This window comes from Pituophis catenifer, unplaced genomic scaffold (genome assembly GCF_029215685.1).
Source record: "Pituophis catenifer annectens isolate HBS135680 unplaced genomic scaffold, rPitCat1.0.hap2 SCAF_1, whole genome shotgun sequence".
Classification (NCBI taxonomy): Eukaryota; Metazoa; Chordata; class Lepidosauria; order Squamata; family Colubridae; genus Pituophis; species Pituophis catenifer.
In genome coordinates, this window is record NW_027256881.1 from 253732361 (window position 1) to 253760013 (window position 27653).

Consider the following 27653-nt stretch of genomic DNA (forward strand, 5'->3'; position numbering starts at 1 on the left):
GGCGGGCGGGCGCTGAGACGGCCGTTTCCTGTCCTGGTGCATGGTGGTCGGACGAAGGAATTGTTGGAAAATTTCTCAGCGAGGTTCGTATATAAATGTGTTTTTACCCAGTGTGCCTTATTCTAACCGCCGCCATCTCCGACTGGGATGCTTCACTCTCGGGTTTGGTCTGGCCTAATCCCTTTGCGGCGATGTTCCACAGAGGGAAATGTGTGAGAAAACGGGGAGTCGCCCTAGTATCGCGGCTCATATTAATAATAAAGCCGAGGCGTTGCCGCCGCCCGCCCGTTCCCTCTCTCTCTCTCTCTCCTCCCCCTCCCTTCCTTCACATTCCCGCCTTCTCGATTTCCCTGGCTCCAGGTCTTTTCTCCTGCGATGTATTTGTCTCGGGGGAAGCGGGGGGGGGAGAGAGAGAGACAATCGCCGCGAAAAGTACCCGCTCGGGGTCTTCGGAATCGGGCGACATGTTATCTGAATGACTTCCAGGGGAGTGTGCTTGAGGAAGCTTTCTCAAGCTTTAAGGGCTGCGTCACTGGAGAAGGTTCATGTTGTATAGCCCTTGCAAGCCATGACAGAAAAAACAGGATCTTGAGGCATTTTTGTTCTCCGACATCGATCCCGAGCCGAAGGAGTCTCAAAACGTCACCGTCGCCCCTTGCTCCCCGGTGAATTCACCCACGCCGCGCTTTAAAAAAAAAAAAAAAAAAAGCAGCAGCGGAACCATTTTTGACAAACCTCGAATATGAACGAGCGGCGACCTGAAGCTGCAGGTTCGGAAAGGGAGATTCCAAATCAGTGTGTGCGACCAACTTGAGTTGCCTTCAGTCGATCTTTAAAGTCTTGAACACTTTACCCGTTATTTAAGGACGTGCACGACACGTTTTTTCTTCTTCTGATTATGTTACGCAAATATGACTGATGGAAGAAGCTCTGCATACATGATTCTCAACAGGCCCATTTCGGATGAGGTTTTTTTTTTTTTTTTTTTTAGGTATAGGAAAGGAAGTTTTCTTGTGGGTCCTATTTTTTAAAAAATTCAGCTAGATCTGGTTGGTGTGTGTTGGTTGATATTGGACTGCAAGTCTAATATCTATATCTTAACTGGCTCACTGATTTAATTATTTTTCAGAGATTTTAGGATTGTGGACTGTTTGGATTGTCTCCTTGAGATTTTTTTTTTTTTAAATGTTAATGCCACAAATATTTTGGTTTCCCAAAAAATATATAAACAAAAGTAGAAAGTAATTTCACTTTTATTCATGAAAGAAAATAATGTCATGATAATTTTGACATGCTTCTGAAAACTCAATAACTTTCTTCATTTAATATCGTATTTTTGCCGTCTTGCAATAAATCACAATTCCAGTTCTCCCATAAAACATACATAGACTTGGTATCATCTCAGTAAATATTTATAAAGTATACATATCCATATCAGGAAAATACATTTTTCCACTAATATTAGAACATGATTTGCAAATCTTATTTAAGAACTCTTAAAAATAATAGAGGGTTCTAAACTCAATTAAATCATATATGTATTCCTAACATAGGATATAGTTAAGATGTGCAATATAGAAAATTGCACACTACATATAAATAAAATGTCAATTTTTTAAAAGGAATTTATCTGCCCACTTAAGGGAAGATCAAAAATGAAAGATCAAGAGGGCTTAGTTGCAAACACTAGTAAATATGCTTTTATTGAAATAGATTTATGTAGAAAATAATACTTGCATCCAGAAGGAACAAGATTGATAAAAGATTTGTTCATCCAGTGATCATAATTACAACTTTTTAATTTTATGAAGCAGCTAGAGACTTGAATTCCCTGGAATGAAATGGTCATGGTGTAGGGGCTCATGGGAAAGAGTACGAGTCTGCTTACAGATGTATGCATCTAAATCTATTAGAAAATCTTACAGACATGAGGCATGCTTCTAAGTCTCAAACCCAGTTTATTATTTCTTTTTTAAACTCATGACATGTTTTATTTATTGGTCCTACAAAATTAAGAAAACTTTTTTCAATAAAAGCTCTGATAATTAAGAAAGCTGTGTCTTTAATGATGTGTTAGTGTTTCATTTATAGCAGTGATTCTTAAAGGGTAGTCCTAGAATCCTGGGAGTCCCCCAAGACCCACTCAGGGGACCACAAGATCACAATTATTTACCAGCCTATGTTGAAAAATAATGCAATATTAAAACCCCAACAAGCAATTCTTAAAAGTGGTACCAACAAATGTGTCAGTTTTAATTTTTAATACATGAAATATTGATAATTACACTCCATAGACACAAATCACTTTTGAGGTCCTCCATAATTTTTAAAAGTGAGAAGGAGTTCTGAGAAAAAGTTTTAAGAAAAACTTATTTATAACTATATTTAGATATAACCCTCAAAAGTTGCCTGAGTGCTATTGTGTAAAATAATTCACTCAAATCTTTCCATCTAATGTTCCTTCTTGTTAAATCACAGTTTATTATAGACTGAAGCAAGTTGGAATATCATAAAAGACCCAGGTGGCAAGGACCAATGCTTTGGGTTCATTTTCAAGAAGGTAATTTTGAACCCAGGGGTACAAAAAATAGCATCTGTTTGTAACTTTAAGTATCTGTGCCTTCCTTGGACCACAGGATTCTCTAAACATAACACAATTATGTTGTCCTGGTAGATAGTGCCTAACTGCTCTAATGAGAGTTCTTTAGGAGTTTTATTCTTGAAAAAGTTCATTAAGAGGTATTTTTCCCATATGTATACTAGAGCTTTTGATAGTAATTCGGTTATATTGGATTAAATCTAGAATGACCATTCTCTGAATAGAAAATCTCACGTCTGTAGAAGGAACTAACCCAGCAGAGGCTCATGCCAAGGTGGTAATGGGAAGGAGTTGATTTTGCCCTTACTTGTGGACAGGTAAGCAACACATAGAAATAGTTGGAACCATCTCATTTAGCTATTCTAATTAAAACTGATCCTCAATCCCTGGCTAATTGATTCAGATCTATGTTTAAGCAAATATAATTGCTTTCATTTCATCTTACATTGTGAAGACAATAAGGCTAATGTGAAATTTATGATGTGAGCCTTGAAATCAAATTTCATTCTGATCAGTCTTAAATATCAAGGGAGAGAAAACTATTATGCTGTGATTAACTTGAGGAAACATTGCCATTCTGAAATGTCAACCTAATTAATTCAATATTCTTTTCATCAGAGGAAGTAGATTTAAGTTTCCTGCAACACTAGTTTGGACTGATGTTGCTCTCCCAGGTCTTTATTTTGCTATTATGAGGTACAGCCTTTATATATAAGCCTTTATTTTTTTTACCTTAGAAGATTTTGAGCATTCACCCAGGTATATATTACTCTTAGAGAGAAAGAATTTAATGGAGAACTGAATTTATAATAGTATATTCTATATTACAATATTAAATATATTAAAGAAGCATTTGCTCTTAGATGGGGATGATGCTAATTGTCAGTACATTGGGTCTTGGGTCCTGAAAATTTCTCCATATATTTTTTTCCCCTCCCAATAACCCACTTTACAAGATGAGGATTTCCCATTAGAAAAAACAACTAAGCTTTGATTGTACAGGTAATCCTCGACTTACAACTATTAGTGACTGAAGTTACAATGGCACTGAAAAAAGTCACTTATATGGCCAGTTTTCACACTTAACCATTGCAGCATCCCCATGGTCACATGATCAAAATTTGGGTGCTTGGCAACTGGCATGTATTTATGACAATTGCAGTGTCCTGGGGTCATGATCACCTTTTGCTGTCTTCTGCCAGGCAGAGTCAATGGGGAACCCAGATTCATTTAATAAACATGTTACTAACTTTAATAACTGCAGTGATTTGCTTAAAAACTGTGGCAAGAAAGATCTTAAAATGGGGTAAAACTCACTAAATGTCTTGCTTAGCAGTGGAAATTTTGGGTTCAATTGTCCTAAATTGACAACTATGTATATGCCTACTTAATTGGAACTAATAATCATTGAGAAAAGTGGAAATTTTCCTAAGAATGTAGGCATTGACTGGAAGCTTAACAACATAAGCAGGTGTCATATTTAGAAAGACTTGTTAATTTAGTGGGATTTATTTCTGAGTTGTTCTGGACTGTCAGTAACTGCTTCATTGAGTTCCTGTAAGCTCATGCTTCCGTCATTAGTGATATAATATAGCTGGTTGTCTTCTGTTAGCCACTTTTTCATTTGGCTTTAATTTTTTCCCCCAAGTATCAGGTCTTCTTCAATTACTCTTTGCACTATGCAACCAAAATATTTAAGCTTTCCTTCATTATTAGTTCTTCTAGTGAATAATCTGTAATATTGAAGGTTTATTTCTACAGTTAAAAGTATTCTCAGTTTGTTCAGTACCACAATTGAAAGGTAACAGTTTTTCTTCATTGGAAAAACTGATGAAAGAATTGGGGTGCTGGAGATAATTGAAAATATCTTGGACTGGAAGAAGTATATTTGTTGTCAGTGTAAGAACACTGCACTTTTTTTGTACCTAAGAAAATAAAGTTTATTTTTTTACTTAGATAAAGTACTTCCATTTCCAAAAGATAGCACTGTGCCCAAAAGATGTTATGAAAGTGTATAAAATTGAGGATGGGAAGAATCAAAATTCATCCAAATTTAATTAATGAATTATGGGATGGGATTTCCCATTCCTGAAATCTGCTCACAGGCTCCTTTGGAGCACATGGGTGCACAGAAAGAGATGGAATTTATTATAATATCAGATGCTGCTCTGTCCATAGGCAAATACATTTGGATATATGGTAATCAGGTGGATTAATTTAAATATTAACCAGTTTCTTTAACAATGAAATTAGCTTTATTCTGAATGTATTTGATAGTTCAAAAGTAATTTTTTTCATGCAGTGTCATAAATTGTCATAGTTGTAGGGATATATGATTTTAAAGAGAAATGAACAAATTCATGGATTCCATTAGTAGTAGCCATTATAGCTAAATGGAGCTTCTATTTCAGAAGCAATACATCATTGGATAACAGTTTTAGGGGGAAAAAGGAATAAGTAACTGTATTCATTCTCTGCTTCTGTAAATACCTGGTTAAACTCAGAAAGAAATTGTGCTTTTCTAAATAAATCCTCTTTTGGGGGGGGGGCAATCTCACCTTTATTATTCATTTATAAACAACTTAAGGTGGTGAATGTATCTAATATGCCTTCTTCCTCCTATTTTTCCCCACAACAAGAGCCCTGTGAAGTACGTTGAACTAAGAAAGAACAACTGGCCCAAAGTCCCCCAACCAGCTTTCATGCCTGAGGCAGGACTAGAACTCCTAGTCTCCTAGTTTCCAGCCAAGTGCCTTAACCATTAGACCAAACTGTCTCAATTTTGCCTCTTTTTCATGCAACAGAGCTTTTATCTTGAAAAATTCATGTGGTATAGCTGAAACAACTTTCTCTTTGAAAATGTACTTGGTAATTTTAATGAAACGAATTAATAAAATTAAGTTGCATTTAAGAAATGATCTGTTGTCAAATTAATTAGCATTAAGAGTTAAAATGCTCTAAGCATTGATTTTGGTAATCTTATGCACACATACAATATACCAAAGCATACTTCTGAGTTTTGATTATATTTAAAATTGTAATTGTAATTTTAAATGTAAAAGTACTTTTTTTTTTTTTTGCAACCTCCTCTGTGATACTACAAATGGGCTGGTGCAGAATGGGAGCATACTGTACCTACCCTGATGCTCCTTGATTCTATTACTGGATTTATAATTGTGTATAAACCAGGATTTGTTGATGAATTTATTGTTTTTTAGTTTTCCTTATCCATATTTCTGAATAATAATTAACAACAATAATAAACAAACAAACAAACACAAACAACAAAAGTGGAAGAAATAATTAAATGTTTTTTTTTTAAAAAAATAGGAATCACAGTCATAGTACAGGGCTGTTGCACAGACAACACGGAATATGAAATTATCCTAGGATGGCTGAGACAGCAGGAGGTAAAAAAAGCATGTAGAGAGAAACATAAAAAAACTAAAGATACATGCTGATTTTGAGGAGCATATATGAGAAGAATTAGTAGTCAAAGGCACAGTGTCTGCTCATGTTAACCCATTGTCTGTTTTTGTGGTCCTCGGGTCATTGCAGGATTGTATTCTTGCAAATCAACAACAAAAAGCCAAAAATTAGCAGCTAGGTTTTCTGCTTTTTTAAAAAGTATAAATAAAGTAGATTTGTTAATCTAAGATTAACAAGTAAATCCTGCTAAAGCCACAAAAGACAAAAAAAAAAGTACGCCATTATCATGTACCTGAATTTTATTTTATTCAGTCCCCAATCACAAAAATATGAAATGACTCCCAGGAATGTCTATTCTAATTTGTAATATCAATATCAAAAAAAGTAAAGTATCCTTTGAGTATTCAATATTCTTGAGACAGCTCCAGATATCTACATACAAAGAAAATTGTGGGGTTTTTCACAACTACATGGAATTGGTTTGCCACTGTCATCTTCCATGATGTTTTCGATTTGCAGTATACCCTATCGCCCTGGAATTTCATGTGATAGCTAGTCTTAAGTCTGATCTGATTAGCCTTTTTGAAAGCTCAGTGCTGCCAGTTGCTTTCTATTATTTAGTAGCTATTGCAGAACAAATCAACCATCCTGAACCCAATGGCTGGTTTTCCTACATGTGCAGAGCAAATGTAGAAAAACCAGCTGAAGACCCTATTTTATTATTCAATGGTATCAATTGCATTAGCTAATTGTCTTGACCTTGTATGTATGCTGTGGTCTTTTCTTTAAAGTAAACCAATCTTCTGTTTCAATCCCCAATTTCTTATTTAGAAAGGGATATCATAATTCCTTAGAACTTTTTCCACTTTGGTGCATAAACTATTCCCCTCAGAATGTTTATTAATATTTGAACCTTTAACATGTCTCTATATTTTCCCTTGGAGGACAAAACTATTCAAAATAAGGTTTAAAAATAATTCAGACAAGATTTTTGGGAGGAGCAAGGATTCTTGCAATGCCTCATTAGAGGATTATAAGTATTTGCAAAAATATTTCTTCCTTAAAAAATTAATCACAAATACTTAATGGTCTGAGAAATATTAAAGTGTTGGTGTAAGGAATACTGTTTGAATCTAATTCAAATATTATTTGTATTTATTTTCTGTTATGTTTAGGTAGACAATGTTACTAGCCCAGATAAATCGGGATTCTCAGGGAATGACAGAGTTTTCTGGAGGAGGGATGGAAGCTCAGCATGTCACTCTCTGTTTAACAGAAGCTGTAGCTGTACAAGGTAAGTTTTTTGGATAATCCCCTTTCCAACAAGCCCAAATCTATTTGAATTTAAAAATAAAACATACATTGGCACGTTGGGTTTTAAAATGCTGCACAAAATTCACTCAGAATTTATCCCAAAGGTTAAAATGTCTTAGTAATTCATGCAGTAGAGGTGTAGTAAGTGCTGCAAATGCAAATACCAGGGTTTTTTTTATTGTTGTAGATGGAGACAACTTGGACAATATGGAAGGAGTGAGCTTACAGGCAGTTACTCTTTCTGATGGATCCACTGCCTACATACAACACAATTCAAAAGGTATATCTAGAAGAGCATTATTGCAATTTATTTAATAAAAATAATCTCAGAAATTTATTCTTTCATGCTGTGACCAGTTTACAAAGTTATTGTATTTGTTATGAATATTAATAGAAGCTTGGCTGAAACAATTAGGGCTATATTCATTAATTCAGAATCAGCAGATCCTCTCTGTGTGTCCAGAATTAGAGACTATCTGGCTGATTGGCTGCCTGTCTCACAAGCAAGTGACTCTTTTCAGCATACAAGACTTAAACAAAACTAAAAGAATAAACATCTAAAATCATTATCATTAACAAATTTTAAAAACATTAAAAACCAGGAATAATAAACAGAGGATGTTAATAGTCATGGAGCCATCTCACTAGTGTACATGATCTTGGGGTCTCTAGGCCTGCTGACATAACCATATCTTGAGGGACCTTTGGAGGCTTAGAACAAAAAGTGTTCTTTTTCAGCCATTTTATTTTAAAATTGAACTTTTGTAGCCATTTTATTTAAAAATAACATAGTTTAAAATGTAACATTGGAGTCAATTCTAAAAAAAAATAGTTGTTACATTTCTTTGAAATCCAGATCAGTCTACATATATGTGAACAGCATCCCAATGGTTATTCTGAAAATGAATTTGGATTGCTTGTTCGGTTGAGAAAAAGGAAAAGTAAACTAAAAAAATTAGTTTCCTCTGATTTTCACACACATATACCTTATACAGATACACTCATTCCCCTAGTTGTTTTATTTGAGTAAAATAATGATGAAGTCAAAATAGAATTAACATTAATGTAAGTGGATCTTCTTTCTTGGCTGCATTTTGAGCACCAATCCAAAATCAGCAGAATATAAGAATGCTATTACCCCCAGGATGTCTTCCAGTCCATATGATCTCTTTCTTAATAATCTGTCTGGGAAAGTGAGAGGACTGCCATATTAATTTAGCTTCTCAACCTCCCAACAGGTGATCTGATTCAACTTGAGATAAGCAACTTGAGGACATTTTCTGTATACAGTAATTCCAGTGCAGCAAGAAAGATAACATATATAAAATCCAGATGCTGGATGATGAGTTTGGAGAATGACATATGGAAAATATTTCTGCATGTTGAAAATGCATTCTAGGGTTAAATTTGCATTGTAGCCTAATTTTTTGCAGCTTGCTCCTCTTGATGGAGATGATGGGCTATACAATGTTCAATATACTTCTATTTCAGATGGCAAATTAATGGATGGCCAGGTGATACAGCTGGAAGATGGCTCAGCTGCCTATGTCCAACATGTTCCGATGTCTAAAAGTAGTAAGTATATTTCATTAAATCTATTGACTTCATGATAAAATTAATTATAATGCTTTGTTATTTTAACACTTCATAAAATGTTTGAATTTTGAAGTTCATTAATATATTTTCTAGTGCAAGTTAAAATATCAAAATAAGGACTTGAACATTTGTAATGATAGGATATTGCATCTTTGAAATTTTGATTTTCCTTTTTTGATGTAGGAGACAGTCTTCATTTAGAAGATGGGCAGGCAGTTCAGCTTGAAGATGGAACAACAGCCTTTATACATCACGCTTCAAAAGGTAAATTATATGTCAATATATTGTTGACTTTCCAGTAAAGTTATCTCAATTTCTCTTCAATTTATGAAATATATTATTCAAGATTTGCCCTACATCAATACATTTCTTTACAGAAATGCCCAAAAGTTAACACCCATGTGCTTTCACTTGGGGAAAGTATTTTTCACTTACTGTCTTTATGGCTTTCAGTCTTAATTCCCATATTTCCGGAGAGAGCATATGGGATTATGAATGACATAAAACAAAATCACCTGAGCTATTTCTTTCAACAGACAAGTACTGTTGATGGCATTTTGCTGATAGAAAATACAAAACAACACATTTATTACTAATCACATAAACAATGTATATGCTCTAACTATTGCAAATAACCAGTGTATTTCAAATTGTATTTATACCATAAAACAAGAAATTTACTTTGTTTTCTGAAATCTTTGGAATTCAGTAACATTTTTTACTGCATAAGTTTAAAGAAAAACAATTAAAACATCCTATAATCGTAGGTACAACTCAGTTTATTCTGTGGTATGTGTATGCAATGATCTGGATTCAAAGGTGGGAAGCAATTCAGAACACATTTATGTACCAATTGATAATTCCTTGAGGGTGGATTTTATTTAATGAAGTGAGACAAATACACCTATGGACATTCCAAATAACGTTTTTCTGCTAATCCATCTATGCTCTTAAATTTATCCTGAGATTGAAGCATAAAAAGTTATTTTGCTAATGTACAAAATTACCGATGCATAAATATGTAAAGTGGTAATAAGATTTAGCTCTCTAAAAGCTGGATATTAACTGCTAAATCTTCTATGAATAAATTCATACACATTTTCTTGTTTTAAATGTCAATTGATGTAATGTATACTTCATTTTAACAATGACCTTAAAATGCCATACTTTAAAAAATATCCCAGACCTCTAGGATTTTATTCATAGGTGATTTAACCATTAGAAACTTAGACAGGTGAGTTTCTGAGAACATGCAGATTTTAGGTTACTTGCCTGCCTGGGTAGCTAACAATATTATAGGCCATTTATATAAACTGCTGAATATCTCTGGGGAGCTGGTAGATCTAATGATATTTAAACATTGTATTCATATTCCATTACATAATGAATGAAATAGAGAATTCACAATAGGATGGCGTTCTTAATTATGCCCTTCCTTTTATGACAGCTAGATGATCTATTGTCTTAATATTCATCTTAAATAATTTATCAGACAGTTACGACCAGAGTGCCCTGCAAGCAGTACAACTAGAAGATGGGACCACTGCTTACATTCACCATACAGTACAAGTGCCACAATCGGACACCATATTAGCTATTCAGGCAGATGGCACAGTGGCAGGTCTTCACACAGGAGATGCTACTATTGACCCAGATACCATAACTGCTCTGGAACAATATGCAGCCAAGGTACTTTGCTCTACAACTACATATAGTTTATATTGGTAAACATGATAAAATCAAAGTGAATTATATTGCAATTAAAATATGATGTAACAGATAGGGGAGTAGCCAATAGTCAGGCTCATATATGCTTGTTTATGGTTTAGCATGTTGTGTGAACTCATAATTGTAGCTTATTCAGTAAAACATATTTGAGGAACTCCTGTGCAATATGTGAATCCTGTTATTTAAACCAAACTGACTGTACTTAAATATATAATAGAACTGATATCCAGAAAGAGTTTGAATGGAGGTTGGAAACAGTAAAAAAGACTAGAAAGGAGTACAGCAAATGATTAGAAGTACAGTCAAAGAAATGCAGACATAATGGATATACTAGTTATTAAATGATTAATAAAATATAGCATCTTTGGTTTTTATACTTTATATTTGAAGCAAACAAAAAAGATCTTGAGAAAATAAGTCTGATCATAAATCATTCACATGTAAGGAAAATTAATAATAGCAATAGCACTTAAGACTTAGATACTGCTTCACAGTGCTTTACAGCCCTCTCTAAGCAGTTTACAGAGCATATTGCCCCCAACAATCTAGGTCCTCATTTTACTGACCTCAAAAGGATGGAAGGCTGGGTCAACCTTGAGCCAGTGAGACTCGAACTGCCAAACTGCAGGCGATCAGCAGAAGTAGCCTGCATTCTAACCACTGCGCCACCACAGCTCATAACATATTTTAATGTCAATAAATCAGTTCTGTAATATAGTTCCTTGGAGATAAGAATGTTAAAATTGTTACATTTTTAAAGATGATTTTAATAACAAATAACAAGGGTTTAGGAATTTCAACAGTGGTGTGCTATAATTTTTTTTCCTCTGGGGCAGAATTATCCTTGTTAGGAATTAGAAGTATGGAATCCTTAGACAAATATAATGGAAAATAGACAAAAACTGTAACTTCTGTTTTTCCCAACAAACCTTCCGCTTGAGGAAAGACTCGTCTATAAGCAGAAGGAATATGTCTACATTCAAACTAATATTAAGAAATTTACCAGGCATATTTAAGAGATCTTGGCCTTTGTTTGCATAGATATAATATAATTAATTTTAGTGCCTTAGATTGCAGTTGTGTACACTGCAGTGGACAATGCAGCACTACCTACTCTATAGCCCCTAAGCCAATTGTAGTTTGGATGTCCTAATTGTTATTTAAAACAACCATGGGAAATCATCTACTTAATTTATTGTGTAAAATTATTTGATTAGGTTGATGAAAAGTTCATAAGAGAATAAAATTTCGTGAAAGTGAACAAACACAAAGCAGATTTTAAAGTTATTATTATTTTTTATTTGCAGGTGTCTATTGATGGAAGTGACAGCGTTAGTAGCACTGGGATGATAGGTGACAGTGAACAAGATAAAAAAATGCAGGTATATAATAATCTAATTTGTCCTCTGGTTTTTTTTAAACTAGAATAAAAATAAATCCTTAGTTTTGTTCACCAAGGGACTTGCTCAGTATAAAAAGAAATTTAACATAAATATTCTATTCTTGACCATATAAAAAATGTGTTATACTAAGTATAGAATGTGCAGAATGCCTTTCTATGTACTGTTAAATCATTTTGTCCATTCACTACAGAAAAGGGTTGAAATGGATATAAATAAATTTCATCCAAGGATAATCCATCTCTCTATTGCAAGATGAAAAAGACTACAAGTGAGCTTTCCTAGAGAGTTACACAGTCTCTGCACGTATTATACGTGAGAACTGTACCTTTCATGTGTGTGGAGTTCTCTCATTTCAAAATTGTACATTGCAAATAATCATTTTTTTCGGTTCTGATCTAAATTTTGACACACTATTCAAAATTTAATGTGTGCTAACACATCCTAACACAAGACACATCCTAAGATAACAATGTAGGTATATACATTAAATTTACAAAAAAGTATATAAGTAAAAGCAAATCACATGATCTGTATACCTGTTGGTTTGCTATATTAAATGGCATTTGTTGCTGTGATCATATTACAGATTTATTTTGTGGGCCCTGCATTAGTTATCATTTGTCTTCTGGATACAGTTCCAAATGTTAATTTAAATTATAAAAGCCTATAAAACTTGGTGCCAAGGTACCTTTAGGGCTATTTACTTGAACAAGAGTTGGCTTCTTTGAGAACCTTCTGGAAGGAGCAGCTGATTTTTGTGAGGTGATAGGAGCTGAGAACAGTAAGCAATTTTTGTTAGTTTTATTTTCTTATGCCACCACCTGTTTAGAACAACCTCCTGATCTGTTGGCCTCCATAGTAATGGTCTTCGAGACATTAGTGGAAACCTAATTTTTCTTAAAGGACTGGGTGTGGTGGGTGGGAGCTAATTATTCACTTTTGATTATTTTTTGTTCTCTGTAAATTATTACAAATAATTATTATTTATTGGTATACTTAAAATTATTATAGGTGTTCCATTCTGTCTCTGTGGTATGAACAAGCCATGATTTCTGACACAACATATTCTGGACATGGAGAGACAACAAGATCAGCCCTGCTTGTCCAGAAACATTTACAATGGCTCTGTTTAATACTCTACTCTCAGGTGTCCTAGAAGTCAGATACAAGAAAGTGCTGTATTTCCAAGTGATATGGGTACTGTAATATAGAATCTAAAACTGACATTAGAGTCAGTTTTATTTCTCCTTGTTTGATAAAATATCCAAATTGTATCAAACTATTTTACATACTTATAAAAGAGTTTCTTTTTATATATAATTTTATTAACATAAATAAATTTTAGTTTAAAAAGGACCAGGCAGTTTTGATAAACTGCCTGGTTTTTTTCTTTGTAAGACCTCTATTTAAAAAAATTAGACTAGTCCAAAATAGGATTTATTGGCAATTCACTTTGAGGGCTGGGTAGAGCTTTAGACTTGAAGGGTATATAGGTGAGTGTTGAAAAAGCCTTTTCTTGAAATAATGCACTTTTAATGAATTGCCCATGGATTCTATATGAGGGCCCTATATTTTTCAAAGCACGTTCTTCCCTTCAAAGCTAATACTACACATCCCTATTTATTTGTACTTCATACTGTCTGATTGCAATGCACCTTTATGTAATTTTTTAAAAAGATCTTAAAATTAATGATGAAGAAATCTTTAGGAAAATACTGATATTTAGGTGCCAAGAGATGTAGGAAACATTTTGAATTGTACCATTTTAAAGTACTCTTGTTTTTTAATGCAGGTCCTTTTCTAGACTTTAGATATGACTGAAATGTTAATATTGTCATTTCTTCCCATTTAGATTGTCTTGCAGAGCCATGGCACAAGAGTAACAACTAAGTCCCAGTCAACTGGAGATAAGGCTTTTCGCTGTGACTATGATGGCTGTGGAAAATTGTACACTACTGCTCATCACCTTAAGGTTATTGTTGAAAAACCGTTCAAATCTTCCAGTTGTTCTTTGCAATTAAATATGAAAAGGATAGAAATGCAGTCAACATCTGACAGATGATAGTTTAAATTTTACCTCTTTTTACAGGCCCATTCCTAAGAGGTCTGTAAGGGCCGTGCATAAGAGCACCAGCGTGCCTACCGTCCCTATCCTAATGTTCCCTTTAATTGTATTCATTTTATGTATTCAATTCATGCTTATACTTATATATATATTATCTAATAGTACTCGACAAATAAATAAAATAGATATAAATAAATAAATAAATTCTAAGTGTACTTCTAAGTGCTAAGTTATAAACACTTAATAAATAAAACTTCTAATAATATTGCTAACATCAATTTAATTTCCTAGCTGCTATGGAGAATGGGCTACAGTTCAAATAGAAAATATTAAATATGTATTATTTTAATACAATGTTATATATTATAACATACATACATAGATACATACATACATACCATACACACATTTATATTTATATTTATTTTATAACAGGTATTAGGCCTAACATAGACATTTTGGTATAAGAATTGTTTGCAAATGATAAAAACATTGTGACTTTTCTATTTTGAGAAGTTTTTGACTGAGTCAGGCAATCTAATCATAGAATTCCTCTAATTTTCTAACAGAAAGTCTTTTGCCAGTTTAGATAAATGATGAAACTCTGCTTCTGTGCTTTTAACTTTCCTTTCAAAAGTTTTAACTACTGGTAGGTGTTAAAAGTATTGCTATAAGAATGACATTGTTTTTGCAAACTATTAAACATGCTATGTATACATGTTGTGATGGAAACAATTTTTTGATCCTTATAAGACATCACTCAAATTATAATATGGTCATTCTAATTCATTTTGGCCAGCATGGGCAAGTTGACTTTTGCTTTTACTTTCTTTACATTCTGTATATACAATCATTTTACAAAATATATGATTTCTGCCTTTCAACAGGTACATGAAAGATCACACACAGGAGATCGGCCATATCAGTGTGATCATCCAGGTTGTGGAAAAGCATTTGCAACAGGTAGGGGGTTAATTCTTTTTAAGTGGAAATTTTAATTAAAGATTTATAAATAATGCAAGCTTACTACTTTAATGGTGTGAAAGAAATATGCAAATCATTGAATTTCATAGAAATTTAAAGACAGATGGAATAAAAGATTTTAAATCATTCAATTTTTGTCAAGGTTATGGATTAAAGAGTCATGTCCGAACTCATACTGGAGAGAAGCCTTATAGATGTTCAGAAGAAAACTGCACAAAGTCATTCAAGACTTCAGGAGACTTGCAGAAACATATAAGAACCCATACAGGTATTTTGCATATTAATACAACTTTAATTTTTATAATGGTATATTTGGATATCATAAAACATTTCTTAAGTTCATCTACCTTTAACCAATCTGTTCTAAAGCCTAAAGCATCAAATATATTACTGCATCTATTTAGGATAAGTGCCATTTAATTCAGAAATTCTTATATCTAAATAAACAAATAGAGGGCTTAGCTGTAAATTACTTTGAACATTTTGAAACTTAAAATAAAAACCTGAGTTTCGTAACGCCTTGACTCACTTTATATAAAATGTGCAACAAAAGTACTTTTTCTTTCTTCGTAACTTAGAAACTTTGTTGCTACCAATAAACATTCCTAAATTCAAACAAAATTCAGCAATTTAATCATGTAAAGGCACCGTAGATCTAGAATAAAATAATGACAACATAACTATTTAGTAATATTCAGTAGCAACAATAACAATCATACTCTTTCTTAGTTAAAATAATATGATTTTTTTTTACCAGCCAGCCACTTAAAATTCTGCATGCAGTTGGTTTCTTTGGTAGGAAGTTTGCAGTTGGAAAGTACCAGAGTAAAAGTCCATTTCCGTTCACAAATCAGTTAAACCTAGAAACAAAAAGGGAAAAAAATGGAGCTCGTTAAATATTGATTATGTATGGCTAATGTTGACAGTTTAGGTTAGCTAACTGTTGTATTTTCACCAATGATCATGTTTGCATAATCTTCATGAAGAGGCCCACATAGGAGACCTTGCAATAGACTTGTTTGGTGATTGCCAGGAGGATATGCAGCTGATACAAAGTTGAAAGTGTTGAAATGCAGTTTATGTCATAGGGATCTAGCCTAAAAGTATCCAAAAACTAGATTTGGTTTTGTACAATTTTATCAGAAATAGAAAAAATAATTGCTGGTTAATCTGACAGTCTACCAGCTGTACCTTCTAATTGGCTGCTTTGCTTTTTAGCCTCACTTAGCACATCACTAACTTCAGTCTGATCTTTGAGGTGCAAATAATAAATGGACTTTGAAATCATCAACATATTGATGATGTTTCATTCCAAAGCATTATTTAGTTTTTTCGAGATATTAAACGAGATATTCGAGAATGAAAAAATACATTTTTAACAAATGTGTAAAAGGGACAGTTTTGTACAACTCAGCTTCTTCTGAGGATCCCTTTTCTACCCTAACCTTCCTTCTTTTTCTCTGTACATGCCCATTATACAGTACAGCATTTCTGTTTCTAATTTTGCCATTAATTTCTTTAACAGTATTGACAGATTACCTCGGGTTTTCCTGATTTTTATCTAAAAGTCTTATAACCTGTTCATTCTTTTTTTCTCTGTGCTATTATGGAGCTCTTCACATCTGTTTATTACTTCATTTCATTTGTTAGTCTCTTGTGTATATACTCCATTCCTTCATTTGTCTATGCTTCTCTGTGAAGCTTTTGTTACCGGGTTTCTCCGAAACTAAGACCCTGTCTTATATTTTTTTGAACCCTGAAATAAGCTCTTGGCCTTATTGCCATGCGCTCAAAAGCCTAATTGGGCTTATTATCGGGATGTCTTATTTTGGGGGAAAGAGACTACCTATACTCATAGTTTCCACACATCCATGAATTTCATACAGTAAATGATTATCAGGCAAAGGTGCAGTTGCTGATTTACTATCAAAGACTGAAAAAAATTGCCATCCAGTTCATTTCTCTACTTCCAGAAGAAGTAAAGTAATACAAATCTGTGCTGTAGAAACATTATTTTTACTTCTGTTGGAAGTGGTTCAATATTAAATGTGGAGACAACCTATATACAATTGGTATTTGCAATTTCTCAGGAAGAAAGCAATTAAAACTGACAGTTTACACCCACAGTGGGTTTTTTTAACCATTGTGTTTTTTAACACATTATATATTCTCTAGGAGGTAATCCTTAGTTATGCTTGTTATGTATTGGTAATATTTGGCTTTCAGATATTAATACTAAAAGTATTTCAAATAGGAATTGCCTTGTGGGAGCCTAAGAAAACAAACAAAATTTATCATATATATTCTGAATAATGATTATTTTTTCTTGTATGTTTCTAATGTAAGCACAAAGAATATATCCCCCATAAATACTGAGATCTAAATTGAAATTCCCATAGAAGAACAAAGCTGAAGTGTGTGTTTTTCTATTAATTTATCTATTTTTAGATTTTGTTTTAATCTTTATTATTATTTTTATAAATAACTCAAGGCAGTGAACAAACCTAACATTCTTCTCTCCTCCCATTTTCCCCAACACAACACCCTGTGAGGTGATTTGGCTGAGAGAGACTGACTGGCCTAAAGTCACCCAGTTAGCTTTCTTGCCTAAGGTGGGACTAGAACTCCCAGTCTCCAGGTTTCTAGCCTGGTGCCTTAGCCACTACACCAAATTGGCTCCACAGGTAAAGCTTAGCATCCTATTTCTCTCCTCTGGTTTTCAGCTTTAAATGTCTTCACAAGAGAGGCAGACTTCACATAAATTTAGCTTTACATTGCAATATACAGATTGAAATCTACAGTGGAAGAATCTATGAAACTATATAAATGTGTTTCCCTGTTAAAAGTCCAGTTTCTAAAATAACCATATCCTTATCGCTTGCCCTCAAAAAAAAAAGAAAGAATCAAAACAGGTTGTGTAACATTCTTGCAGACATTCCATTCCTTCTGTTTAAACTAAAGACTGCCTTTAAAGAAAAGCTGTTATTGGGTGTGTCTTAGCACACTTCAGCTCTTTTCTCCCTTGTAACAATATGATATAAAGCATCATGAAAGGATTATGGAAACTATGGCAATGTAATATTGTAGTAAACACACTTCAAAACATACATCTTTCTGGCAGAAAACTGGCAGGCTTTTTAAAGTAAAAAATTGCAGTTTTTTTCTAGGAGGAAGCCAATAGTTGTCTTTCATGGAAGTAATTTGAAGGCTTTTTCCTATCTGGTGTTTTATAATAGTAATGGGGGGATTAATAAATATCTCGGTAATATTCAATAATACATTGAATTATAAAAATTGTGCTTTCACCCATCCCTCTTAGGCTTCTCTCTGTGGCATGACAGTATACAGAGACTCGACATTCTTAGCAAAAGCACTTGAGAAAGTGTCGCACAGCAGCATAAGGGTATGCTAGCAATATAACATTTGTTGTAGGGATTTAAGTACTGATCAGTACGCACATATGGTAGTTGTATTTAAGTTAAACGGGGAAAAGATACCTTTTTTCTTTATTACATAGGTGAGTTTAATACACATATGTTTTAGAGTGTTCTATTTACATATGGATAATTGATACCCATTTGTTTAAACACAGCCAGTGCTACAATCCAGAGAACAAACATGTCATTAACAAAAGAGGCCCTTTCTTTCGGAAGCAGTAGTTTTTCATGCTGTCCGACAAACCACTTTTAACATTTTAATGACACATAAACTTTGTGTAAAAAACTATATTACTAATATGTGTCCAAAATTCAGTATTTGACTGGGAATGCACAAATCCAGAAGTTTAATGCTCTGGTTTATGGTCTATTTCTAAGGAATTTTCCTTTTAATTTAAGGAGTAACTGAAATGGCAAACTTGCCAGCAGCAGTTAAACCAGACTCTGTACACAATACATAATATCAAAAAGTACATAGTAACATTCAAAATCTTTGCCTCCAGGTTTCTTTTCATCCTGTCTCATTTGTACTTTAAAATGTTTAGCCTTTCATTTAGTGATGCTTTTATTGTTTATATGAATTATTCATATGCAGTATGAGTAGCTCATACCATAATAGCTCTTACACACTATGTGTATATTGGCATTTTAACTTTCAGAGAAATGAGAGGAATAAAACATGTAAATTTTCAACCTTTATTACGGTCACAGACCAACACAAAACCTATTTAAAAATATTGCATTATTTGTATATAGAAGTTTCTCTAGCTGCATCTTTGACTTAAGCTAGTAATGGTATTGAATCTACAAAATTTCCCCAACTTTAGGCATAATTCACTGATATGAATTATTAAAGAAAAAAAGATGAAAATATTAAATATTAATGCCTGAGGATCAGTACGGTTTGTTTACCCAAAATAAATGAAGCAAAGTGAAGCAAAAGGTAAATTCAGTGATGGTTCTTCGGTATATTTTAGACCTCATAATTTTGTACAAGGCAGGATTAGAAATTTATTTAATGTACCAGAAAACTATAATCTATTTTATTCAAAATAGTAAAAATAAAAAAATAAAAAAAAGGTGGAGAGATTTATTTATTAACATATTTTGTGCCAAATGTATATAAATAAATATGCTATTTTAAAGTATTGTAATTTGTTTATCTCACTTTTTTTAGGTGAAAGACCCTTCAAGTGTCCCTTTGAAGGATGTGGTAGGTCATTTACAACATCTAACATCAGAAAGGTTCATATCAGGACACATACAGGGGAAAGACCATATTATTGTACAGAGCCAGGATGTGGAAGGGCATTTGCCAGTGCAACTAACTATAAGAATCATGTGAGAATACATACAGGTATGCTATTTGATATATTTTGCTTATAGTCCATGATTTTCTTTACTTTCCAGTTTCATTTGAGGGATAATTTTAGGTCTTTTGGGAGAATAGGAAACAATTCATTCTCCTCTTAACAAAGTAGAACTTGAAATACTCTCTAACAATAATCAGAGAAAATGGAACTTAAAATAATGTGAATGCAACTTTAGAACAGAATTTCTCAAACTGTCATTGCAAGTAAGGTTGTAAAACAATTGAAAATATGGGTATTCATCTTTGCTTTTGATATCTAACCATTCATTCTGATAAAGTAGTTCTAGATTGGAGTCTTAACAGAATAACAAGGCCTGGGTCTATGGCTTGTGTTAATCATAATTCATTGGTTTTAAATATGATATATATTTTTTATCTTTTAGGATTGTAAAATAAAAATAGGAATAATGTACTTTGAATTGCAGAATTGGAATCCCAAGAATAATTTTCAAATGATCCATGAAAAGAAAGACATTTGAAAAACGTCTTTTTATATATATATATATATATATATATATATATATATCTTTTTTCTTTCTTTTCTTTTTGTAATATGCTTAATACTATGTGTTATCTTAAGCATGCTACTTTCTTTCTTGAGAAACTGTTGCTGATACATAGTGCATGGTAAAGTTTTCCAAAATAAATATTATTTTCTTCTTTCAGTATTTATTAGCACATTTTCCAGGCATTGCCACTGATGGACTCAGAGTCTCTTTTTTTCAGATGAAAGTGATTAGCATCCTTCTAAACAATTATACTTTGGGTCTCATTGTTTACTAAATAATGAGCTCATAATTCTCCATTTGAATTTTCTATTTTTTTTAACATATCTGGAATACAATAATTCAATTTCCAAAAAATTGAGATGTTTTATGTAAATAGTGAGATCAGATGTTTTGTATTATATGTACTTAAAAGAAAAACAATATATGTACATTTCCAATTATTATTTTATAAGCATATAATTGTGTAAAAACGATTCCTTGTGATTTTCCAGAATATTTATGGTGCTAGAGAAATCTCTGAAAAAAGCAATTTCAGGTGCCTATCAGCAATGGAGGGTGATGGATGGGAGGTGGCTTTTTCTGGTGGGCATTGATCCACAAAATGATCATGATTACTAGCACAGGTAGTCCTCAACTTACAACAGTTCGTTTAGTGACCGTTCAATGTTACAACAGCATTGAAAAAAGTAACTTATGACCATTTTCACACTTATGACCATTACGGCATCACATGATCAAAATTCAGACGCTTGGCAACTGACTCACATTTATGATGGTCTCAGGATCATACAATCTTCTGACAAGCAAAGTTAATGTAGAATCCAGATTCACTTAACCAATCATATCACTAACTTAACAACTGCAGTGATTCACTTAACTTTGGCAAGAAAGGTCATAAAATGTAGCAAAATTCACTTAACAAATGTCTCAGCAACAGAAATTTTGGGCTCAATTATGATTATAACTCAAGGACTACTTGTAGTTGGATAGCTATTGAAAAGTAATATAAGAAAAAGGTCCAAGGGAAGGAATGCTGGAAGAAAGAAAGCTTTAGTGGACAAAGATTGGTGGAAGGATTGGCTTAGAGGAAAAAGAAAGTACTTAGAAGAAATCTGCAAAAGTAAGGAAATGGCAGGGAGGACAGAAGGCAGACAAGTGAAAAGAGAATGAAAATTGGTGATTGGCTTGAAATACTGTTAACAAAGAAACAAATATACTGAAGTTGTTATTTTTAACATAAATGTCAGTGATATGTAATATCTGAAAATGACTGTTATTTATGGTGGTATGGGATTGCCAGACATTACAATCTATTCAGACCTTCATTGCTTTCTCTTTTTTTGCCTAGGGGAGAAACCTTATGTATGTACAGTCCCTGGCTGTGATAAGCGTTTTACTGAATATTCCAGTTTATATAAACATCATGTAGTACATACGCATTCTAAACCTTACAACTGTAATCACTGTGGAAAAACATACAAACAGATTTCTACTCTTGCAATGCACAAGCGAACAGCACACAATGATACTGAGCCAATAGAGGAAGAACAAGAAGCTTTTTTTGAGCCACCTCCAGGTATCAGTTAATTAGTGTAACTCTTAATTTTTCTCTCATGTTAACTATAAGAATGGTTTTTGTTCCTTACCTCTTGCAAATAGTTCATTATATTTTAAGTTCTACTCTTAAACATAAGATGTTTTCTGTGATGCCCATTTCCTTGTGTTTTAAAATTATTTGTAAACATTTTGCCATTCATAGTTAATTACTACAAACATAGTTAAGTTTCTCTGAAAGTAATCAGTCTTAGAGAAGATATAAATATAAAAATAATACAGAATGTGCTGTATAAATTTCTGAGATTGAACCATTAGAAGAGGCCATCCATCAGTCTGGGGTGACGTATCTTCAATAATTTAATTATATCCAGTTAGACATCATCATATACGTTCTCTTGATTGGATTATTGTACAGGCAGTCCTTGATTTACAATGACAATTGGGAGCGGAATTTCTGTCATTAAGTGGTGCAGTCATAAAGTGCGACCACATCGCTTAGCAATGGCAATCCCTATAGTAGATAAAATTTCATAAAATAGAATATCTTTCTTCTTTGGAATATCTAATAAATAAATACAAAGTTCTCCTCGCAAAAGATTCTCCAATATGACTTTTAAAGCAAATATGTCAACATTGTCCATTTCCATTTCAATTTGAAGTGGGGATCAAAAACTTATTTTCTTGGGGGTTGTAGATTTACTGGCAAATATTCTTCTTTCAATTGCATTGTGGAACTTGTAATTAAATAATCTTCATAGTAAGCACTGTTGGGGTTGGATTTATATTGCAAAATTATAGTTAAGTCCTTTGTATTGTTAAATATTTCTGTAGCAACCTCAGGAGTTTGATATCTTTCTGCAGTTGATTGCATCTCTGGGTTTCTCGTTTTCTTCTAATTACTTGAGTAAATGGTTTCTCTCATTCTTCTTTCATAACATCTTTGGGACATAGTTGATCTATAATGCAAATCATTTTGTTTAAATATTCCTCCAAAATAATTCTGCCTAAACAAATCTGAATAGCCAGAAGGCATTATTGCTATCAAGAGGTGTGATGGGAGAAGACCTGATAGCAAGTATTCTCTGTGGTAATTTCCCTCTTATAGAAGAGTTTGACCTGCAAGACAATATTAGACCCTACCTTTGTGGCTAGTAAAAACCTGGCATATTTGGAAGGCCTTAGGGGGCTGCTTGTAGAACACCATGATAATTTTAATAAAGCTAATAAAATACAGTTTAACTGATTGGCACTTAGTTGAGAGACTATAAGAACTAAGCTCTAGGGAAGTTGAAAAAATACTTAGAAAGTTGCCAGTGGAAATGCGAACCGTGTCCATTTGTTACCAGAATCCCAACATGTATCTTTCCATTTAGTCAGGGCTTGAGCTCAATATAAAAGAATTCTTACCTTTTTAAAGTGAAAATTAAATTCATATTCCTTTAAATAGGTCAAGGTGAAGATGTTCTCAAAGGATCTCAAATAACATATGTAACGGGTGTTGAAGGAGAAGATGTAGTTTCACAAGTTGCTACTGTGACTCAAACTGGGCTGAGTCAGCAGGTGGCACTTATTTCTCAAGATGGAACTCAGCATGTAAGTATCTGCCATAATGAAAGATAGCCTTCAAAATAACTTTTAAAAAATTGTTCCTGATTTTTTTTTTTACAGGTATCATTAAAATTGGTTTCTGGTACACTAATAATGTTAGGAACACATCATACATTAACTTAAAAAAAGAACTGCAATACTGTGGAAACCATCTAAGACATAAAACAGAGTATAATAAATTTATTTTAAAAGTTCCAGTTCTAGTTTTTTATGTCTGACTTCTGCTTAAGGTTATGAACCTTGCTGATCTTTAATTTTTTTATTAGCTTATTTAGTTACTATAAAGATACATTAATATATCCCAGGATGAAATTTTATATAAACAAATTATGCTCAAACCAATGCTGTTAACTAAATGATTATATACTATTTCAGGTTAATATATCTCAGGCTGACATGCAGGCCATTGGAAATACTATCACTATGGTAACACAAGATGGCACTACCATCACAGTCCCTGCACATGATGCAGTTATTTCTTCTGCAGGAACACATTCTGTTGCAATGGTCACTGCGGAAGGCACAGAAGGACAACAGGTAAATTGCTTCTTAATATATAGGTGAAAACAAACAATTGAAGCTTTCTAAATAAATGTATTGAGAACAGATTTTCTAGCCATTAGCATGGCTAATGGGGTGAATAATAACAGCAATAACCAATAAAGCCACAGAATAAAATAGAAAAGCATAGTTCAGAACAACATATAAAGGTGTTGGAGAAAAAAACCTCAGCATAAGATGTTTTTTTAAAAAATATTTTTATTGCTTTAAAAATAATAGAAAAATAAAAATAAAAGGAACAAAGATACACACATTGTCAAAAATATATAGCAATTGTCTAAAACTAAGAAGAAAATACAACAGAAAAAATAAAATTACAGATAATACATTAGATAAATATATATAGGCTTCACTTGTTATTGTTTACTATTGTAACAATAAAAAGCTTAATATTACAGGATTTATAATATAGTTCTAGCCAATCTAGTTAAGCCTGGGATAATACATGCAATAGGAAGTGAATTAAAAATGAGCTCAGTGCAACAGAAGTCCATTTTTTTTACTGTTCTATATATTAATTTATTTTGGCACCATCATTGAACTTTGTAAATTGTTTAAATTCAGATTGAAGCTGCATGGAATGTTAGCAATAAATAAATCAACATACTTTGTAACTGCCATTTATTTCTGTGCCCAAAGACCAAAAGGAAGAATTATTTATAGTTTAATGCATAGTATATCTTAGCATATTGTGTAAATTATTTTACTGATTTGCAAATATTCATTCTTTACTATTGGTTTTAGAATATGTGTTGAAGGAGATATTATTCATATGTCTCTCTTTATGTCCTAGTACAGTGATGGCTAACCTTTTTGCCATCGCGTGCCAAAAGCAAGGGGGTCGGGCTCATGCGTGCCCACACCCATAATTCAATGCCCCCCCCCCGTTTGCCAACTTCCGGTGGGACCGGAAGTCCCGTTTTTCACTCTTCCCCAGGCTCCAGAGCCTTTCTAGCAGCCTTCCCTGCCCCCTCCCCCTGGAGGCCCTCTGGAGGCCGGAAACGGCCCATTTGCTGACTTCTGGTGGGCCCAGAAGCCTGAAAACCAGGTGACGTGCCCTGGAGCTGAGCTAGGGCAACGCTCGCGTGCCCACCAATATGGCTCCGCATGCCACCTGTGGCACGCATGCCATAGGTTTGCCATCACGGTCCTAGTATATTATTTTTAAAATATTAAGACTGATCATTGATGACTTTAAAAACTAAAGAAGAATTAATTATTTTTAGATTTCAGTATTTCAGTTTTTTTCTCTGTGCTTTTTATTAAGGTTGCCATTGTGGCTCAGGATTTAGCAGCTTTTCATAGTGCTTCACCAGAAATTGGACATCAGCAACATGGACATCATTTAGTCAGTGCAGAATCTAGACCTGTTACTTTGCTGGCAACATCCAATGGAACACAAATTGCAGTGCAGGTAATTTTGATACGTAATATACATTGGGAATATTTTATTAATAATATATGGATTGAATCCAGAGTAGAATTTCACAAACTGGAGAATCTGCAGGCCTAGAAAGACCGCAGACAAATTTTATCTCTCTCCATCCTTTTATGCTCCCCACAATCTGCTTCTGGAGATTTATTGACTTTTTGGAACACCGCAGGAAGTAATTCTGAGAGCCTTAGAGGAGAGAGAATCAGTAATCATTTATTTCTCTTCTACTCTTTTTTCTTCTACAAATCCCGCCTTAGCCAAGAATGCCAGCTGGGTGACCTTGGGCCAGTCATTCTCTCTCAGTCTAATCCTCATCACAGGGAGGTGGTTGTGGGAAAAAGACAAGGAGGAAGGAGTATTAGGTATATTTACTGCCTTGAGTTATTTGTAAAAATAATAAAAGTGAGATACAATATAAATATAACCCAGTAACCTTCATTGGATCCAATAATCTGCTTTAATTTTGCAGAACCACAGATTTGGATCATTTTATATGCTATAAATTGCTTTTTTCAATACAAATAATTGTTACACACTCTAAATTTCAGCCATTTATTATATAGTAATTATTTATGAAAAGGCTGATCAGTTCTGCATTATCAATTTCTGATCCATTGTAATTCATGCTTAGAAGCAATTTCATCAGAATGAGCAGAATCCAGAAACAAGTACCTCAAAGAAGTTCCTATGTTTCAAAAAGAAATCACTTGAAATTATGTATGTGGGCTCAAAAAAAATATGACAAACTATTACTATTATACATACATAAGTAATATTGGTACACATTTAAACACTTTAGAAAAATATGCTAAAATGCTTTTAGAATGTTTATTTTAAGCTATTTTTTATTTGTTTCAGCTTGGAGAACAGCAGTCTTTGGAAGAAGCAATTCGAATAGCTTCCAGAATACAACAAGGTGAAACACCAGGAATTGATGATTAACTCATAACTTGGCTAAAGGAACAATAGAATTCTATTTTATTTTTGTTCAACAAAAGTCTATGCCAGGTGAAAACCATAAAATGTTTTTCCCTCACTAATGCTGTGCATATACTTTACGCAACAGTGAAGAACATTTAAACTGTATAATGTTTATGTATATGAACTTTGGGAATACTGAATTCCATCTCTTAAGATTCATTATTCTCTACCCAGGACAAAGAATTAGGTTTTGTATTAAATTCACTTGCTTATATTCCAAACCAGACTAAAGACAAGCAACAGTCACAGAAGAAATGCTGGAATTAATTTTAAAGTCATACAAAATCAATGAAGGCATTATTGAAGATTTTAACTCTTTAAATCATAACAGCAATCATCATTCAAAAATCCTTTGGAAGCACGAATTTAATTGTTTCTTATATGCAGTTTTGAATTTTGAAACCTTTGTAAATATTCCATTTTAATTGTGGTTCATACACATGTTGAACATTTATCATTTTTAGTTTCCTCTCCTGTCTCACTGGTTGTAAATACAGACAATTGCCAGAATTGCTATTATATTGTCTTTGAATTGGATTATGTATAAAATGAAACCTTTGGTTGTTCAATATTAAAGGAATTAAAACTGGTGTTTCTACTTAACGTCTACCATCATGTTATATATGAGAGACAATTTCTCTTTATCTTTGTTTGATCATTTGGAGTACATACATATAAACTCTAAGTAAAAGGAAGAAAAATGAGATGATATTGCTTACGCTGTGTCCCCTCTATTATCATATTCATAGTTTGTGTTTTCCAGGATCTAAATCAGTGGCCTCCAACCTTTTTGGGCACCAGGGACTGGTTCTGTGGAGAGAGGTTTTTCCACAGACCAAAGGGGGCATGGTTTCATGTGTTACTTGCATGCTGTGGATGTGGCTTTTCTTATTTGTGCGGACTGGACTGGTTTCTGGCATGCCGCGGACCAGTGCCAGTCCAGAGACTAGGGGTTGGGGACTCCTGATCTAAATTATACAAACAGGCACTTTGCAACAGTCCCTTTCTTCTTTAAAGAGTAACAAGAACGAAGAGTGAAGCAAGTGTTCTTATTTCTATTTTAATTCATTGCATC

General features: G+C 33.4%; 1 protein-coding gene across 2 annotated transcripts; it reads left to right on the plus strand.

Moving 5' to 3' along the window:
* ZNF143 (zinc finger protein 143) lies at positions 1 to 27057 on the plus strand. Of its 2 annotated transcripts, XM_070957476.1 has the most exons (18): positions 46 to 83; positions 2804 to 2916; positions 5930 to 6009; positions 7204 to 7322; positions 7530 to 7622; positions 8834 to 8917; positions 9122 to 9202; positions 10431 to 10627; positions 11974 to 12048; positions 13922 to 14041; positions 15022 to 15097; positions 15261 to 15386; positions 19733 to 19912; positions 21785 to 22012; positions 23441 to 23586; positions 23977 to 24138; positions 25430 to 25576; positions 26456 to 27057. In XM_070957476.1, the coding sequence occupies exons 4-18, from the start codon at positions 7211 to 7213 to the stop codon at positions 26537 to 26539; spliced, it is 1911 nt and encodes a 636-aa protein (XP_070813577.1). In that variant the 5' UTR covers positions 46 to 83; positions 2804 to 2916; positions 5930 to 6009; positions 7204 to 7210; the 3' UTR covers positions 26540 to 27057. The 2 variants fall into 2 exon arrangements, with proteins under 2 accessions (XP_070813576.1, XP_070813577.1); XM_070957475.1 differs by lacking the exons at positions 2804 to 2916; positions 5930 to 6009 and having other exon boundaries at positions 1 to 83.
* Positions 27058 to 27653: the final 596 nt, after the last annotated feature.